The sequence below is a fragment of the Pezoporus occidentalis genome, unplaced genomic scaffold, assembly GCF_034315485.1.
Source record: "Pezoporus occidentalis ecotype Australia unplaced genomic scaffold, CSIRO_AGI_Poc_V1 ctg48, whole genome shotgun sequence".
NCBI classification, from domain to species: Eukaryota; Metazoa; Chordata; class Aves; order Psittaciformes; family Psittacidae; genus Pezoporus; species Pezoporus occidentalis.
This window is the reverse complement of record NW_026915813.1, coordinates 3,328,322-3,348,624: the sequence shown is the minus strand read 5'-3', so window position 1 is coordinate 3,348,624 and position 20,303 is coordinate 3,328,322. Positions and strand designations below refer to the sequence as shown.

At 41.8% G+C, this 20,303-nt stretch overlaps 1 protein-coding gene across 2 annotated transcripts in view; it reads right to left on the bottom strand.

The window, feature by feature from the left end:
- Positions 1–20,303, bottom strand: part of LOC134172877 (complement C1q tumor necrosis factor-related protein 7) — a 118,846-nt gene that overhangs the window by 69,346 nt on the left and 29,197 nt on the right. For both annotated transcript variants that reach the window (XM_062636406.1, XM_062636405.1), the window contains exons 2-3: positions 1,585–1,783; positions 400–645 (exon numbers count right to left, since the gene is read on the bottom strand). In XM_062636406.1, the coding sequence (XP_062492390.1) occupies positions 400–637 (238 nt within the window). In that variant the 5' untranslated portion in view covers positions 638–645; positions 1,585–1,783. The remainder of the gene's footprint in view (positions 1–399; positions 646–1,584; positions 1,784–20,303) is intronic.

Below are 20,303 nucleotides of genomic sequence, written 5' to 3'. Positions count from 1 at the left end.
GAGCCCTATAACATGGTACTTGTGCACTAAACGTCTACTATTATTTAAGCATTTTTAATATGTATCTAAGTACCTACTAATCTTTTATTCCTGGCTAATGGCACAAATGAGACTTGGTTATTTGACACCACACACGCTTTATTTCTCTCAAACTTTTTCTTAGCATCTCTGTGCAGGAAGGCTATTCACTTACATTTATTTGCACAGATTTCAGTATGTGCATATTAGACATATCTAAAATAAATCTGCACATTTTCTTTCACTACATATACATGCGTCACACTTAAACCCACACAGGAGCATACTCACATTCATCATACACATACATACATATAACAGCAATGATGAAAGGTCTTGCTTTATTGTACTACTGTGTTAGGCTGCACAAATGTTCAATACCTGCGCTCCCCTTTTCACCTTTTTCTCCCTTCCTGCCATCTCTACCATCTCTTCCTGGAAGACCAATGCGTCCATGTGGCCCTGGGGATCCGCCAGCTCCAGGGGGACCCGCAGGCCCTGGCAAACCAGGAATGCTACAGATGTATCTGGTGTAATAGTTTTCTCCTTTGAACTGGCTTTGAAGAGGTTGTTCGCTTGTGTAGATTACAAAACTTGTAATGTAAAGCAACACAATCATCCTTGGATCTGGAAAAAATGCATACAAAGAAGACTATGCATGTAATGGCACTCTAGTCACATGCAAATGGCTCTGAATATACCAGTAAGTGTGACACTGCGGTGCATTATACACAACTGCGCATGCGGAGATCAACCTGGGATTTCTGCGTTACCAGAATCCATATAAGACACCAGGAGAAAAGTCCGTCAGGACCTTTTTCTGGTCATCATGTGTGTTACTGTATGTGACTGACATACTATAATTGACACAATACTAGCTTTTTTAGATCAAAGTTTGACACATTTAATTCTTTTTAGAATCTGGACTTTTCAATGAAACGTCCTCTGCTTACATAGCATTTTGTGTGTGTGTGTGTGTCTTTGGGAAGTGTATAATCTTTACAGAGAAAAACCTTGATAGGAGGGTGATATATCTATGTTAGAAACATGTGCCCATAGGAGCAGTCTCTTCTAGTGAGGACAAAGCTTACACCTTAATTTTATTTAATTTCATTTAATTTCATTTAATTTCATTTTGAAATTTGCCTTTATGATTGCAAATGGGTCTCCAACCTGAATAACCACAGAAGAAACTTGCTGAGCCTGCAGAAAGGATACGAGTAAGAGCTACAGTTTCAGTTCCTGGTTGGAAATGCTGGTGACCACAACACAAATAACCACTTCACCCTGACCAGTCAGGTTGGGTTAGGCAGCTGCCTAGCAGAGAATAGATGGAATATGAATGCGGCTGCTAACAGGTTGTGTTTTTTAAGCCTGGTTTGGACTGTTGTATGACATGAACTGTGTTGCAATATCTTGCAAGAAAATTGTTTAAAGGTTTATATATATAGCATTTGGGTGTTTTCATAAACATGGAATGTAAATTTGATTTCTCTGTTCCAGTATATACTGGGAGACTAAAGAAAATAACTGTACAAAGAGTAACATGCTGAGGAGTTGCAGTACCTGATGTACAAAGATGTCTTAAATTAGTATTGCATTAGCAGAGATGCAGTCATGGGTCAGGTGAGATTTTGCAAGTCAAGTTGTTTTTTCTAGTTCTCTCCCTGGCTCCTCAGAAGACTTGTGTGGAGTTTTTTGTTGGAGTTGTCCATTCCTTCAGAGTTAATTTACAGCATTCAAGGAGATCAGAGTCCCCTGGTTTCTGCGGAGAGAAAAAGAAGATATGGAGTGGAGGATTCAGAAGAACATCTGTGAAACACCATCTACTTTTTTTTTTTACAGTGAAACTCACGATTCACTCTCAAACTCAGACTTAAAGAAGTTGCAAAGTGAGTTAACCTAGAAATCGCTGTTCTCATTCCCTTCTCTGTGATACTGATTTAAAACCCCAAACCACTACATTTATTTGTATATATTTGATATTTCAGCTGGTATATGTCATAGTCAAATCTGTTCAGCATGGTAAAAGATCAGCATATACACATACACAGTCTTTATAAAGAATCATTTCTGTTTTAAAGAATAGGAAATTAGAAGCTGTGTTGGTAGCAATGGCAATGCATTAAATAGGATGAAAATACTGCACTTGTAAAGAAATAAGCAATGCTCCAGAATTCTCTTCAGTGATGTATACTCCACTTTTCATATTAAGCATCTTGTATCAAATTAGCAGAAACCAAACTAATAATTTTGCTGTCTTTTAATAAAGCCTTACACTACAGTCAGGCACAACAGCCTCTAAGAGTGGATTAACATATGAATGCTTAACATTACAGCAGAGTAGCAAATGATAATTCCAAGGCAGTATTTAGTTACAAGCACAAACTTCACAGTGATGCTTGCTCTGATGTACTAGTGACTATACCCAAATAAAGGATTTTTTATGTCTTAAATCAGGGACAACAAAGCCCTCTGCAGAAGAGAACAACTTTAAGCACTTAGCCAGGAGGAAGCAGCTTGGAGGGAGTTCATGTCTAAGACTTCATATGCATTTTACACAAAACTGATGGATAAAAAGCAGACATGACCTGAGGATCAAGGACTGGAACAAAAACGGCCCTTTGCCAGATGAAAGTCAGAACTGGTAGGCAAGATGTTCCCACACTGTTTTGCATGTAAGCCAAGCAAAAACAATCTCAACAACTGCTGTTTTTTCCTGTGCCCAGGACCTTTTACAAATCGGAGTAAGAGCCTTCACACAGCTGCTCCTGTCACTGGCTGGCCAGTAAGTTATTGATGTGTGAAGTGGTCTCCAGCTCCCAGACCTCCCCTGCTGTTCTTCTCCTGTGCCTACAGGAAATCAGTCACTCTGGGAGATGTGCTTCTGCTAAGGTCATGGGAAAAAAGACATTTGGGGAAAGTGAGAGGAAGGGGGTTGTTGAAATAAGGATGTGCCATAGATGGCTGGGGCATTGTGGTTGAACCAATTTGGGAAATAGAAGGCATAGTGGAGAATATGTGGAGCTTTCACCTATGGGTTGAGGATCTTAAGAGGTGATGGGGATATGAAGCAGAATGATGGGACTGCAAGGAGAACAGAAAAGGACTGAGAGAAAATAGTGATAATGTTCAGTGATAATGTTTACAGTCCTGAATTTGGGCTTTAGGGAATACAGGAACCTGCTTCCAACAGTGGCAGCCAACAAATGACATTTGAGAAACCATGCATTAGACCAAAGATTCAGGACTTTGTTTGCCCTTTGACTTCAGGGTCTTGCATTTCTTCCTGTGTAGTGGTCCAGTCTTAAAAGGAGGAGTGGAAAGTACAGGAATTACCTGTTATTACAGGAATCTTTTGGAAAATGTAGATCTCCTCAGGCCAAGGAAGGATGCAGTGTTGAGCCCATCTACCTGTTTCCTGCTGAGTGCTCTAAAAAATGAATTTTAATGTTAAATGTGAACGATAACATATGTCCATGCTTTTGAAATTTCAGGCTGAATTAAGAGGCCAAAATCAGAGATTTCAGTTCACCTATGCTTACAAAGTTAGAGATCATTTTCTCACATCCATCTATGTTGAGATGAAATACTTGGTCACAGAGAGTTAACTGGTAGGCAGAAAGTGAGTCGTAAATTACACTTTGGTCATGTTGTTTCAGGATACAGACTCTGTATAGTTTGTATATTTTTTTTAAAGATACAGACTTTTGTCCATAAACTGGGGTAGGAAACAATGTCATTTATATATGCCAAATAGTTTCATTCATGGAAAACCAACGTTTGAAGAGTTCATTCTTTTCCCCAAATACTGAAATCCAAAACAAGCACATGGTTTTCTTGTTCACAATAATAATGATCATCTTCAACAAAAGTAATAATGAGAATGATATGAACACAGTGTTATTCCAACTTTAGAAAATAGCATTTCAATAGCTTCCACTGGGTAGAGCAAGAGTTCACACCAAAGCATTCACTGGAAGATGATGGATGTGCTGAGAGTTCTAATGTGGGGTGATTTCTGGAACAGCTTGTCCAAGTGAGGGTGGCAGGCTCATTTGCTCCATCATTAACCAAATTGCATGAGCAGCATAATCACTGCCCTTGTGCATAAGCCCATCTGATTCATTCAACGCTGGAAAAATATTTAAACCCCTATTCTGGACTTAATATATATTGCACTCTATTAAGAAATATTGAAAGAAGCATGACCAAGAGGTCAAGGGAGATGATTTTGCCCTTTTACTTTGCTCTAGTGAGACCCCACTGGAAGCTCTGGAGTCCTTAGTACAGGGAAGACATGGATCTGTTGTAGCAGGTCTGGAAGAGGGCCACAAAAGTAATTGGGGGATAGAAAACCTCTTCTGTGAAGAAAGGCTGGGAGAGTTGTTCAGCCTGGAGAAGAGAAGGCTCTGAAGAGACTGTTTTGAGGCCTTTCAATACTTAAAGTGAGCTTATAAGAAAGACAGGAGCACACCTTTCGGCAGGGCCTGTTGTGAAATGACAAGAAGTGATTCTTTCAAACTAAAAGAGGGGAGATTCAGACTAGATATATGGAATCAATTTTTTAATACGAGGGTGGTGAAACAGTGGAACAGGTTGCCCAGAGCAATGGTAGATGCCCCATCCTTGGAAACACCCAAGATTAGAGCTCTGAGCACCCTGATCTGGTTGTAGGTGTCCCTGCTCATTGCATGGGAGTTTGGATGACCTTTAAAGTTCCCTTCCAACCCAAACTGTTCTATGATTCTATGACCTTGAGAAGATACTCTGTGTGTTACATTCTCATTGAAGCTACATGCTGAGCCTAGAGGCCTACAGGCCTTAGAGGGTCTTTAATATTAAGTCTTTAGGAAATCTCACTTAATTACTAATAGATATTAGCATTATTATTTTTTTTTTAAGTTAAGGAATTTGAGTGATTGCAGCAAATTCCCAGTTTTGAGACTTCCTGGTACATGATACTGGTACTTCCTCCCTTGTTCAGCTATGCAGGTCTTAATTCTAAAATTTACTAATTGGCATTGTTTTGAAACAATCATAGATTTCCCATAAACATATGTTATAAATAAAATCTGGGTCAAAAGCCAATAATTATTAGTCACAAGTTATCCTGGCTGTGTTCTTACTTTTGTCTTTCCTTGCTAGCTTTGAATTCATTTCCAATACATATATACAACCATTTGAGGAAAAGAAGATGTGTTTATCTTCCTTGTGTAAAAAAACGTAGAGAGAAGCAGTGATGCTCCTAGGCCTTTTCTGTCTGCAGCACTAGCAATGGCTTAGTGGTGTGGAACAACATAGTCTATACATCCTCCGGCTCTCCAATAGCAAAGGCCCGCACTACCTCACATCTACTACCTTGGATCCCCATTATGGGATATACAGACCTTCCCCAGCTCTCCCATCTACAAGAAACAAGGTGGAGAAGGAGATAAAGTCAGGATGAGAAGCAGAGAGAAACAGCCTCAACAATTAGGTTGAAATCTCACTAGATATGCCTGTCTTTTCCCTCTCAAAACATGATCCACAAAAACCAGTTGTGTCTGCATGCCTGAAAGGTCTAAACGTGCCAGTTTGTCACCACCACTGACCTTTCTACAAAGCCTCAGAAACAGTGTCTTGCAGTTTAGCATGCCACGCTCTGCAGTTTCTTTGGGCTCTATGGTTTTAATGCTATTTAAAATACAAGTCTTATATGTTTTTTTTTCCACAGGTATTTTACATAGATCATTCACCTTCAGTTGGGCACTGCATCCCCCAGCTTGTTTTGTGTTATGGGGACTACAGTGGATTTGCGAAGCTCCACTTGTAAGACCATGCCTTACTGTCGTGGTTTAAAACCCAGCCAGACAGCTTGTTCACTCACTTCCAGTGAGTGGTGCCGGCCTGGAAGCAATCGAGGCCCCCCCACCCCTGGGGGCTCTCCCCTTCCCCACTCCTGGAGGCATGGGGAGGAGAATCGAAAGAGTGCAACTCCCACGGGTTGAGACAAGACCAGTCCAGCAACCAATGTACAACACAAATCACCACCCCTACCACCACCAACAACAATGATAAGAGAAAATAACAAGGGAGGAGAACACGATACCACCCACCGAAAAATAAGTCCAACCCAGAAGACCCGTGTCCTTCCGGGTAACTCCCAGTTACACCCCGGGCATGACGTGCTGTGGTATGGAATACCTCTTTGGCTAGCTTGGGTCAGGTGTCCTGTCTCTGCTTCCTCCTGTCTTCCCCTCCTCCCTGGCAGAGCATGAGCCTCACAAAGTCCTTGGTTAGGGTAAACATTACTGAGCAACAACTGAAAACATTGGTGTTATCAGCACTGTTCCCAGGCTGAAAGTCAAAACACATCAGCATCAGCTACCAAGAAGGAGAAAAATTGACTGCTACTGCTGAACCCAGGACACTTACTCAAAGGAATCAAGACCACAGCTGGCCACCACTACGCTCCTTGGATTATCTACACAATCCAGCAGTCTTCACATGGCTTTACATTGTCTTCTCTTGTATAAAAAGGGGAGAGTGACCTGACAGTTTTTGAGCAGTCTGAACTCTTGATTTCCAGTCCCAGAATGGCTGATGGTGCCCAAAGGGATCAATCAGCCAGTGGGAAGGAACATCAGCTAAATATTTCTGAGAAGACAGTCCTTAAAGACCTTATTAGCACTGCTGACATTTAACAGCCTCACTCACGTAAGCTGGTACTGTTTGAGCAGTCATAACAGTAGTTCAAACAGTCTCCTTCATAACTACATTGAATGCAGTCAGATTCTTCAACCACATCTCAAGCCTTCATGAAAAATAGAGTGCACATAACCAAGACCAGAAGTTCAGTGTCTGACATGAAACACAGCCTCTCTGGTTCCAGCTATTTGCATTATTTGGAGGGTTGTTTTTAAGAAAGATGCCCTAAAAGCTGGGCAAGGCATACATCAATGAGATAGTCTGATTCAGCTGGGGGGAATTTTAACATGAGGGCTGGCAGACAAAGCAGTTTCACTGCCAGCTGTACCAGAACACACACATAAATGAAACCTGACAGAATTTGTCTTGACAGACAGCCGAGAAGCTGGGCCAGTTGCTTACAGCTGGAAATTGATGTGGATAAAATATGTTTGCTTGCAAGCATAGTGAAAAATGGCTGGGGTTTAACACTGGAAGACTCGGGATGTAAGTGTGCCTACACCTCAGGTAGGGGCTCCCTTAAAAGGTTTTCTCTATTTTCTTAAATTAAATAAATTTAAAAGAAAAAGAGCCAGGAGCCATAAATCACAACCTGTCTTCATGGGTAACTTGCAATTTGCAGGGTTAGTTATGAATCTGAACTGGAGTCGAGCATGTGGAAGTACGTAGGCTTCTAAAAGTGTGGTTAGATGCCTAAAGCAGTATGCCCATCTCCCACGAAGTTCAGGCAGGTGTCTTCTTCTTGATTCTTACCCAGCTCTTACCAGAAGAATTTCCATCTCCTATCTTAGATCATTCTGCTTTACCAACCTTGCAGTGACAGAAAAGAAATAGAGAACAGACTGGGAAAACCATTTTAGGTGGTATAGAAAGAGGAAAAAAGAGAGGGAGCAAAAAGAAAATGTCAGACTGCAATGCACGTGAGGAAAAATGAGCAAGTCATAGATTTCACCACGGTTCACAGGGGACGGACTTCCACTGCTTTGTGCCTTGTGCTCACTTGTATTCACATTTAGGGACTTGTTTGTGAGCAAAAGTCCATAAAGAGCTCCCATCATGAGAGCAATCACTTTGCACAGGGATGAATGATGGGGACCAGACAGAAAAGCTTGCTCAAGACACATGCAGCAAGCACAACACTGAGAAATTCACTGGATTTTTGGCTGAGTATGTTCTAGTCCTTGTGCATGGCTTAATTCTCATCCCCTCAAAGTAAATATCATTTATTAGATCACAGGCACCTCTGAAGATGGATTTTCTTTCACGCAGTTGGTCCTTGGTGACAGCATTTTTACCTAAGAACAGTGCTCAGTATCTAAAAAGATAATCTTGCAGAGAAGTAAGCTTCCATACCCTGAAAGGGACCCTCTTACACCACCACATTGGTTTCTTCTGGAAGTTCATCAAATTATATCATCCAGGCATTGTGCCTTTCTGGGAACCCTGTAGAAAAGCAGGCATCTGTCCAGGCACTACATTCTCCTTGAAACTGGGCAAAGACCAAAGGAGCAGTTTCGATGCCTGGGCAGGACTAAGGTGGTTGATTTCCCCTGAACTGAGCTGGAGAAGGCTTGCATAAACCTCTCTGCCAGAGGAGCAGTGGTGACTGTGACCTGAGGCAGGGAGCAGCCTGTTCAGCTGAGTAGCAACCTCTTGTCCCTGTTGTGCTGCACATGAAAAGGACATCTGTCTGGGGCTTTACAAGATTAGATTTTTTCAAGCTGCAGTCATAGTGAAGTTAGCAATGTTTTTAAGTGTACGAAAGGTCTGTCTGCACTGTTGTTGCAACACAGCAAGCCATTAGCTTTTCCAAAAAGGGAACTGGGAATGTTGCCTACATGGGTAAATCCCCAGCTAGAAATGGCCTGCTAAACAGTGTGGTACCTTTGGTCCAGGTGATGTTGTAAACAGTCCCTAATATACTGGGGAGTGCAGAAGTAGGATAAAGTATGAATTTTCTAACTTCAAAGTTCAGGTAAGTATGCATGTCTGACAAGACTGTGGAGGACTAAGTAGTTTTTATTTATGTGACAGTTAGAAGATAGGAGGCCTTGTAAAAGCCAAATTTAATTATCTTAAACCACTCTGAATTTTATTGTGGAGAACTTATATGTTGCAGCATAAAAGCAGGAATTTCTGAAGTGCTCCATGTGAGCCAAGTACTGTTCCCAGGAGTGGCAGAACTGTACAACAGAGGTCAGATAATACCAGTCCTGAAAAAAGCTCACTACAGCTCCCAGGTTCCTGCTTGAGATACACAAATAATGAGACAGCAAAGTGAGACCCAGGCTATGCACCCATACCATGGCTCAATGACCAAGCAACCAATACTACTAGCTTTCTTGCAGGGCTGTGTCCACAGGGCACTGCACTGTCCACTTCCCAGAGTTATCTGCAAGGTCTTCATCTTCTGACCCTTGGTTCACTTTTGGCATACTCAGGAACACCAAAGGGAGAGTCTCAACATGACACCAAGGAGTCAAACTTAAGGGGGAGGTTGTGGCTGTGAAGCCAAATCTAACATAGGTGTGAGTCTTAGGAGGCCATGTATCATCAGCACAAACAATAAATGCATTTAAAAGTTCAAGTCTTGCTGTAAATCAGTGGGGCTTGAACTTCTTAATGTCTAAGGCGCTTTGAAAATGGCTCAAGAGCTTTGAAGCCTCACTTGCTTTTCAAATGCCACCCACATTAATGCATGTCCCCAGCCTCTGGGACTGCCAGGCTTTCATGTCAACCCTGGTGGTCTCTTTCACACTGGTGCTCTAACTTTTCAGTACAGGAGATAAAAACCTGGCCTCAAAATCAGCATGCTTTCCTGTATTGAGAAAAATCTTGTTCTCGTGCAGTGGGTCTACCTCAAAGCTATTACTTCAACGGTATTACTTCTATATTTATACTGGAATAGAGAAAGGAGAATTTGGCCAGGTTTAGTCACATGTGTGATTGTTATGGTTAATGTCAGATTCAGGAGATCATAGCCAGGAAGATGTAAAAATAGAATGAAATTTATGTAATGTCTGCTTTTGGATAATGGCATGCTTTTTAAGTATGCTTCTTCCTGATTAAATCAAGCCTCTAAATAACAACTGGATTGTCAGTGAGGTTGACCTCTTTATGAGACTGAAGGATATGCACATTAGAAAGACAGCTCTAAACAGTTTGAGGCTGCAAAATCAAATTCTATTGAAGTTCTATATGGTATTTGTTCATTGAAACAGACTTGTGTTTCCAAAGAAGAGCAGAAGGGACAATGTATTCTGCCTCCCATCAGACTTCACAGGAACACCAGCTCCACCCAAGCCCACCCTCTGACAACCCTACTGGTACCCAGCAAGCACTCACACAGAACCTGTGTTTCTAGTTGATGGGCCTGATGTTCTACAGCTTCACACCTTGTGGAGGTGTCTGTATTGGGAAAGAGAAGGCTGCTCCCTGGGGCTGGGAGTGATCGATTGGAGTGGAGCTCCCCCTAGGGTGTCAGGGCAGAGCCAGCCCGTCACCCCACTAGGGAGCAGGGCAGCCTGGAGGCAGTCAGGGACATCCCCAGCACCCGAGGCCAGACCAGGACGGTGCGTGGGGGCCAGCTGGGCTGAAAGGGGTCCTGAACCATGGGCAAGTTGGTGGGACACCCCAGGAGATGCTGCAGGAACAATCAGGGATGTCAGTGTCCTCATGGCTCTGATAGTTTGTACTTATTCCAAGAGGAAAAAAAGCATTGCGATCCCAATCTGGCAGCATGAGTCCACTCTAAGCATATGGAAAAAACAATTTTCAGCACAAGACATTCAAAGGTCTGTTTAGTTCCATATGGATCCTTACCTCTCTTCCTACTGCAGCGTTCACTGAGCCACATAACCAGCTTGTGTTGTTTGGGGTTTGCTCTTGCTTTCATCAGTTTCCTGATGACCATTTCTGTGGTGGATTTGGATATATTTCTATATTTGGATTTGAAAGGTCTCAGTCTGAGTTGTTGGGGTTATTTTAATACATAAACTATTATGTATTGTGCAGGTGTAAGTGTCAAGTTTGCCTATTTGAGGAAATATTTGGGTTGCTCTTGCAACACATTGAAAAATCTAAAATCTATTATAAGAGCTTTTTCTCACTGAAATAACACTGACACTAATCTTTTTTCCTTCTGTATTTCTGAATTGGACATTTCAGGCAGGCAGCTTTAAATCTCCAAGAAAAAAGCTCATGAAGGAAAAGGTATTGTCTCATTTACTTGTTTTCTAATTTTTAAATCCTTGAGAGTGAAACATGCTGTTGTATAGAGCTCTGGAGAGTCTTTCAATCTGTTTTGCCTACTATATATCCTAATTGCAATATATCCTAACAAGCCTTTAAAAAGAGTCTAGCAAGCATAAGATGGAGAGGAAAACAGAGGAGAGCGTTGTCTTTTGTTTGACATAAATTTGTCTAACACAAATTTATCTGACACAACTTCTCTTAGAAGAATGACAGTTTTTCCTGTAATATAGCTTTAATTTAAAATGAAGTCATTTGTCAGCCTGATTGGGTACATACTGAAACAAGATGCACGCTCTTATTAGTGGTGTTTGATCAGTTTCACACAGAGGAAGAAAGAAAACAGAGCAGAGTTTTCTTTCAGGAGATCTGATTTCTCGATTAGAAATGTCTATTTCATGGCAATTATTTAATCTTGCATGCTTCTATTTTTTTCACCAGTAAAACAACAACATCGATAGTATCAGGGATTATATTGTTCTGCTGATGCAGAAGACTTATTTCCAAAGCACTTTTCAAATTCTGCTTAAGTAATTGTGAATTGCCATTTCATATTTCAAATCAGTTCTGCCATGAGAGATTAAAATAGATGAAGTCAGCATAATTCCTGCAGTTTTTCAGTATAGTGCAGGTGAGGCCTACTGTCTGATAACTGGTCATTTCTGTCTTTGTAGCAAAACATCAGCCATACTCCTGCTTATCATTAAGAACAAAATTTGGGCCTCATGTAGCTGGGCATAGCTCTATTGAAACCACGTGCCTTGTATTTATATGTGGCCTTCAAGGTGTTTTCTCACTTAGGTTCTTGACTGTTTTTTTAAACCTATCCTATCTGGGAAGTGCCTTTTTCCTTGGGTTCCTCCAGGGAATAGCACTAAGAAGCTTCAGCTGTCAGTCAGCTTGCCACTCTTCAGTAGGAAAGTCTGGCCTTTGGCTGGTAAGGAACAGGCTTTAACTTGACTTTGTTCTGCATGTGTCTGATGCTTCAGGGTGATCTCAGCAGGGTCTCCATGGGACATGAGTGGGCATTCCTGGATGGTTTGAAGATCACAGGGTGCTTAGCAATCAACTTGATTTCATTTTCATTTGAATTTGCCCTGATCTCAGCCTGCCAGCAAGTCCACCTAAGCTTGAATCATGGGGTGTTCGAGTCACCCTCGATGGACCACAGGCTGTGTGGTGCACTGTGCCTCTGAAGGTGCCAGATGCATTGACCAGACACAACACAAGAGGGGTTCTTTTGGACACGTGGGTAGCACAGTGTCATATTCACAGATGACACAGCCTTGGGGGTGCACCTGTGTTGCAGACACAGCCCAATGTAGTGGTATTATGTCCGAGTACACACATCTCTTAAAACCAAAATGGGTTATAAATAACCCTCTTTGCAATTCCATAATTAGTGAACATGGCTTTGCCTCATTGTACTATCTGGAGTTTTGCTCAGGCTTCTCATTCAAGTATCTACTGATAAAATTTACAATGATAACAATAAACTCAGTGTTATTTTGCAGTTGCAGCTCCATGGCAGCTGCCTGCCATGAGCCTTTTTGCATTTTTAATGGTAACCTTGATTTGAATTCGTTGCTTAAGGAATTCTGGCTCTTCTAAGACAGTGTGCCAGAATCGCCTCTAATCATCTGCTTCTCAGAAATTTCCTTACAGATTTGTGAATACAAATAAAATCTATAAAAAAAGAGGAGTCACGCAAGGCTTAGAGCATATTAACTTCAAGTTTCCATCAAGGTAAAGGGTTTTGCAATTTCCACTTTAATGGAAACCTACAGAGATTCGGAATGTATTGACTTGCAAATAAAGATGAAAATGCATAAAACATGGAGAAGCTTTCTCTTGCCTTGGTTAAAATGACCTTTCCTTTCAGTACTAAAACTATGTAAGTTTTATGGCATGGAATCAAGATATGAAAAATTCTTATAATTCAAAGTGTCTTGGATCAGTTGCTTACCCCTCAGCCAGGGCGTAATTTTATCACAGGCAATTGTGTGTGTGCGTGTGTGTGTGTGCATAAACATATACATCTGTACCTTTACCAGCCAAAGGAGTCTTGTTCTCACTGAGCTTTTCTTCAAGGCCCTGGAGCATGGTGGATGCATTTTATGTCACACATATTATTAAACAAGTTTTTTCTATTTGACTTTGACCAATGGAGTTAATTTTCTTTAATACAGATCTATTCTCTGATGGCCTGAATTAACGATGCACTTAGATTTGTTTCTAGCTGATAAACAGTAAGCTGGCATGGAATAAGCTGTTTTATTGGTTTTATGTTTGTGATAGGTATCTTCACTGGGCACTGCAGAAAGTTCTATTTTGATATGTGTGATTTGGTTTATTGCTTAAAACACACATTGTGTCTTGAACAGGATAATTGCAATTGAAAACTCTCCCATGCTCAAATATAATTTCTTTTCTGCTTAGAATTCTCCTTTTGTTTCTGTGAGATGCTGTGATTTCTTATGAGGTTTCTGTTTTTCCTCTGTCTTTGGGAAAGTTTAAATGAACGTATGTCTATATATATGTACACACATTGTAAAGTAAAAAAAATAAGTTCTATAAATTTATCAGCTCATGGGAGAGAATATCAAAACACTTCATTTGGAGACAATTCTATTGGCACAGCTACTCTATTTTAGTTTTTATCTATTCTGCTTATTTTGTTAATGCTTGAAACTATGTCTCTGGAGAAGTTCGTAGGTCACTGCTGCTCCTTCTCCATATAATTAATTGGTGACCTGGTTTATTCCCTTGGGGCAATTATGAAGTCATCCGTAACAGTCATTTCATTATGTCTCTGTTTTGGGCTTAATGTTCCATATGAATGGCTCTGGTAAATACTATCAAAAGCCCTTCTAGCCCTGTACTCTCTCTCTTGCAGTGTGCTGTAGCAGGCTCTTGCGCTCCTTCTGAGGATATGGGAAGCATCATTACCGGAAGTTTATCTTCCTGCTTCCAAAGCTCTGCAGCTGAGGGTGTCCAAACTGGAGCCATTTTTAAGTCTTTGCTTTCTGTCAGCCTTGCTGGACTCTCCATCCATAAACTTGGAAAAAGTTTGAATTCTGGCTTTTCACAGCCTTCCTCACTGGTAAATTTGTTGGACTAGTTATGCACAGAATGCATTTGTCTCCCTTAAGCCTTTTGTCTCCCTTTAAAATATTTGTAACTGATAATTTCATTTTATTCCATCTATTTCTTTCATTATGAAAGGCAGTGATTGATCTGCTCCTTAGTATGTTGTCTTTCTCAGAAAAACAGTTACTTTGGACTCCTTGCAACTGCCATAAATATTTCTTTGTTGAATATTCTTTATTTGCAAGTAAATATTCTAGTGGTTATATGGTCTGCTGTATTGAAAGAGCCATCTGCTCTTTTCCTTACTGTATTAACATTAAATTCTGAATGACACACAAAACCAGCTTTCATCTTATACCCTCAGATCAGCACAAACCCATCATCTCTAACGAAAATCCAGAAGTACAGCTGCAAAAAATGCAGCTGCCTGAGGTTGTGCTATGTGGCCTCGGCCAAAGGCGTACGACATGGGACAGGATCTCCCCAAGGCAGGGATTGTTGTTCTTCTAGACTTCAAATCAAAAAAGTAGTAAAAAGTAAATATAATGTTTTCCAAGAGACATCAGTGACTCCTACAGGAAGAAAAACCCCTCTGAATTCATCAAAGCTGCACAAACTCTCTTGTGTTTACTACAGACAGCTGAAAGAACAGTCTCACAGAATCTCTACAAAATACTGCTTTCCTTGTCACACTTCTAACAAAACAATCACAGTTTCTTAATACAGATGTGTCTCACTATTATTCAAAATTAAGTCTGTTTATTTATCTGTTTTAGGCACAGAATGTCAGATCCTACAGACTCTTGCTTTGCTCTCCATGAGTAGCCAGCTGAACACAGCAGTATCACTGATGACTGCATGTCCTCACACACACAATGGAGTCAGGGTGGCTTTCCTCTTTTTCCTCCTTTTTCTCTACCTTCTTCTCCTCCTCCTCCAGTGACTGTCAGCACTCTCCTTTATGGGCTCCTGAAAATGCTGAGCTCTCCTCCAGCATCAGGAGCCTAAAGATTAAAATCTGTCCTGCTCCCAACAGGTAGGTGGGAACAAGACCCTTATTCCCTTTTATTGGGATGTGGCTTCCACCGGGTTTTATCTTTAAGTGTTAGACACTGAGGCTGGAGGTGAGGGGGAAGGAGAGAGGCAGCAGCATGAGAAGCCCAGGGGAAGCAAGGGCCATCTCTGTACGTCCCTTTAGATTGCCACCATGTCCACCCAGGACAGAGAGAAAGGGGCACCTGTCTGAGAGTAGCGTGGTGGCAAGGATGTGATAGTGCAAAGGCTTGTCCCCCCACATGATTCTACAGCTGGCCAAGTTGAAAGATGACTGGAAAATTCCTTAAATGGAAAACTCTGATGTGGAACTTGGTTTTCCTGACAGAAATCTGGCCAAAGTAGACTGTGGCAGCAAACGCTCAAGCTGTGGTGAACCTAGATATCATAGTCACTTCTTCTTGCTTGAGCTCTGTCTTCAAACCAAAACAGACATGCAGCATGCCAGCAGGTACAGAAGGGGGACCTATTGGAAAGGCACAGGGTATAAGGTACAACCCCAAGCCCCCACGCACTGCCACTGCCTTCCCGTCATTTGTGGACGTTGGAAGACTAGACCTCTCTTTTTAACCCTAGAACCAGAGATGCTGTGCAGGTGGTACCGCTTGTGCAGAAGTAATCACGGTGAAAACAGCCTCCACTTCAGAGGCCCTTCACTGTAGAGAAAGGGCAATAATGACTCACTGATTGCTAGCAAATGTAGTGGGTCTGGAAAAAACAAGGATCCCGTTAAGTGAAGAGGTTGTTCTGGTTTGGATTTTCATCTGTAAGCTCTGGGCTTTCTTTTCTCTATACTTTTTTAAACCTTTCCTGTTGGTGGGAGGCTCAGTGAGGCCTGGGGAGAGCCAGGCTGTCTGCAAGTCCTTCTCTGCCTAAAATAACACACACCTGGGGCAGACGGGCAGCTGAGACCTGCTGCATGTTGTGAGTGCATGGAAACGATGCTGCTGCCGTTCCCCAATGACAAATAGTTGGTAACTGTTGGTTTTGTACAGCTTTGTTTTGATATCTCTCAGGGAAGAATGAATGTAGCCAGAGAGCAAAGGAAGAGGTTGTGCAAGTCTCGTTGCGATAAGCAAAAAGGGAGTTTGTGCTCTTGCCTGGAGGAACATCTGCTTTCCAACAGCAAGCAGGGGACAGGCTCATCCAGGGAGCAGCAGGACGTGGCTGAGCATCCTCAGCCTTCTCACCTGCAACAGCAGCTAAAACCCAGAGTCAGGAGAGGCCAAATGGAGGCTTTGTTCAGAATCCCTCTTGCCCATGAACTTGAACCACTTCCCAGAAATAGCAGCCAGCTCAGGAACCCTGAGGTCTCCCTGTCTGCCTGCTTACATTCCTGTTTACTGTCCCGGTCTAGTCCAAAAACCAGGAAAAGGCCAATGGAACATGAAGTCCAATTGGATTGTTTGATGAGTTACCAATATTATTCTCTCCATAAAAACGACAAGAATTTTGTGAAGGGCATCTGTTCCCTTCTGCTCATTGCTTGCCCTTTGCTGTAGCCTGTCTGTATAGGATAAAGCAGCTTCAGTCTATGAGAGGTTTTCAATGCTTATGGTCTTCCCTCATTCTTCTGATTTACCACAGTCTAAAGCTTGTAAACCTTTGACTCCTATTTACAAATAGACAGCCTGAATAACATTAGCAAACATAAACAGTGCTCTTCCTGAAAATCCTATTTTAAACACGTATTTGTAAAGACCAATTTTATCTCTGCCATCTGTAACTAGTTAAAATTCCACTTGTTTTTCTTAAAAAGGCTTTTAACAATGGGTGGTAAGCATGAGGTATATTAAAAGCAATCTAAATTGAAGGTTTTTATTAAGAGTTTAGAAAAAATCTATTAGAGACCTGAGTTATCTACAGCCACCAAATGGTGCTGAAAAAAATGATGGTTGTCGTAGGTGGTATTTTTCCTTTTAAGATGTATGATATGTTTTTCTAACATTTATGCAGAAACTTGCGTTAGTTTATCTTCAAATAATTTAGTTAAATAAATGCCAGATCCTCAGTGGACACTTTCATTTCTCTCTAATCAACTGATCTATTTTTATTTGGCCTACGCTGGAGTAAGGAGTTACATAAACTAAGGATACGATCACGCTCTTGCTGCAGAAACGTGTGTACCGATTTAGCATGAAATGCGTTCTGCTGGGGCTCCCTTTCTTTGTAGATTAGCCATTTCCATAGGCTGTTTAACCCATCTGACACTGCACCAAATCATATGGGGAGCATTCGCATGCTTTGTACCATTGTGTAAGAGAACATAAGAGCCAGATGGGTAAGGGAAGGGATCTTGTGCAGTAAATGGCTGATCAGGGCATAGTGCAGTGTAAACCATTCCTACTCTCGTACCCACTGAAATCAGCTGTTCCAGCTGAAACACTGGGCTTTGCAGAGCTGAAAAGAATGGAGTGGGCACACATTCCTCCTGATGCCTTTCTGCAGCTGTGTCCACCTTGGGCAGGAGCTCTTGGTGAGTGGTAACTTCTTAAAGCTCCTCGTCAGGATTCATCAGACATACTCATCAAAATTGAAGGTGCTATCGTGGCTGATGCATCCTTCATTCCTTCTGGCCACTTTGCAAGTGGGGCAGCTGAAAACAATTTCTACCCATTGCTGTTGTTTGCTAGGTGAATGGGAGCCAAAGCGCTAAAAGTGTCCAGATGGGTGCTTGCATTGGTCTAATTAAATCAGTTCTGAAACATATCTTTAGGCTGTGGACAGATGTTCATTTTGTAGGGAGCTGTGCCGGATGAAGATTACAAGCCACACCGCTGGAGGTTATTGCCCTCACAGCTCTTCAGGCACAGTGGTCCCATATCCTCTTCAGCTTCAAGAGGGCGCAGACGAACATCCCAGGTGGTGATGCCTGGAAATGTCACTGCCTGCCTGCCCGTGCTGGCCACCTTGGCACAGCACCAGCTCTGCTGAGTGCTCCAAAGCACACCAGCTGGCCTCTTTCAGTCAGAATGAACCAGGTTGGCTTGTACAGTGGGAATAAGAGAGCTCTGTTTGCCCTGGCTCGTTGTGTCTGGCAAGGGGTGGGGAGCCCTAACTGACCGGGAGACAGTGGGAACAAGCTTGTGTTGGCACAGCTGGATCTAGAGGAGACCATCTGTTTACAGCCCTTCTGCACTGGGGTGACTGCAGAGATCTGTCCTGCTGCCGAAGCCTGTGGGTGAGCTGTTTAGAAGAGTGGCAGGTCACCCAACTGCTTTGGGCTGCTCATGTACCAAGGTCTTGGCACTGACTTGAGCTAGGGCCACAGGGGCTTATGAGGGATTGTCAAAGGCAGTCCAAGCCAAACAATGGAGCTTTTCTCTTGAAGCTGTTGTATTTTTACAAATGTGTTAATGTGCATGTGTTAATGCGTATACAGACAATGTTGACCAAATCTGGTGAGCTTCTAGCTTTACTTGGCCAAAACTATCTCAGGAGATGGTATTAAACTTTCTATGTAACGCTTTCTATGTAAAGTCAACTGTGACAAGTTAGTGTGCTTTTTGTGTCTGAAACCATATCTGCATTAGGAACCATCAATCATATGCGTTCTCATGACAGTTCTCAGTTAAAATATATTTACTTAAAAGCACCTTAAATGCCTTACAAAAATGTCTATGAGTTCATGATCTTAGTTATTGAGCTGACCTGTTTTAAGGCATGCTAAATTTATGTTTTCTTCCCCATTGTTCAACAGTCACTTATTATTCAAGAAGGCAGGTAGGGCTGCTACACTGGAAAGTAGGAAAAATGACACTATTCCTGTGGTGCTACCTGGCTTTCCTTAGCTCTCCAAGCCAGTTTTTAATTAAGCATATGTAACACAGTCTTTCCTTACTGCCTTTGACAGAGCAGTATTTCTTTTGATTGCAGTTTTAAAGATCATAGTTACATGCATAAATCAGTCCCTATCTGTGTTTTTGAGAAGTTAATCAAAAAGGTGTCCAAAAATAACCCAGGTCCAAGCCCCATCCCTAAGGTCCTGCCCATGGATTACTTGTCCTCCCCTTAGGGACCAGGTGGTCAGCCTGGTTGTGTCCATCTCTTCAGGAAACAAATGACTCATCCTCTGTGTATATAAGCTGCTATTATTTATCGGTGCCCGCAGTTTCCTTCACACTCTCCAAGAAACCGTGTTCTCTATTCCACAGTAACATGACATTTATGTAAGTTGAGAGTGCTCCTGAGAATATCCATCTGCTTTACTTTAGAACACTTAAAATACTGAGAATATCATTTTACTTTAAGTTTTCAGTTCACTTCTTGCTGCAGCTTTCCAGAGTTTTAGCAGCACAGCTCGCAACCACCCAAGTCAAAGACTGGCTACAGAAACAGCAAAAGAAAAAGAGGCAGAAGCAGCCCTAATCAGGGCCGGGATCATCAGATTGTCAGCTGGATTTGCTGTGGTACCTTCGCTGGGTGGCACACCGGTTTTGAGCTTGATATTTGATTTTCTATGGCCACTAGATGGCATAAAAAATGCTGTTATAGGGATCAGGTTGTTCCTGAAAAATTACTAAGTATTGGGGTCATGCTGCAACATCTTTAAAGAAATTCTTACATCACTTTTAATCAAAGGCATATTTTAATGTTTCTTTTAGTTGCAAAAGTTTATTGGTAGGAGTCATCCTATTGAATGGAAATTAACCTTAGCAGCAAAATTCAACTTCAAATAGCAAGCACTGCTGCGGTCAGTGCCATTCTCAGGTGGAGGATAACATAGCAGAAGATGAGGGAAGGGATATTGCTCTGCTAATTGCATTACAGGAACAGTTACTAAGAAAAATGGTCAGTTCTCATCTTGGTCCTAATAATAATTCTCTTTGTAGCTTTGGGCACATCACTGGGTCTGCTTCATTTCTCCATTTCTGTATGAAGGGCAATAATTTCCTGACTTGAAGTGGTGCCTAGGATTTAGTTAATACTCAAAAGCACAAATGGAGAGAAGAAAAACACTAATGACTCCCAAAAGCTACTTCTAAGGAAGAGCTCTCCTGGTCTGTCTATCCTGCACCATCCAGCTCTTGCTGTGCCAACTGTGATGTTTATAATAAAATGATGGAGTATGGATAAATTTAAATCATACTGAAAAGAATGTTGCTGAATGCTACTGAAAGAAAGTAAACCCATTGAGAGAAATGGAATAACATTTTTCTGTTCCATTTGCAGTATAATTCATTATTGAAATTTCGTGGTGA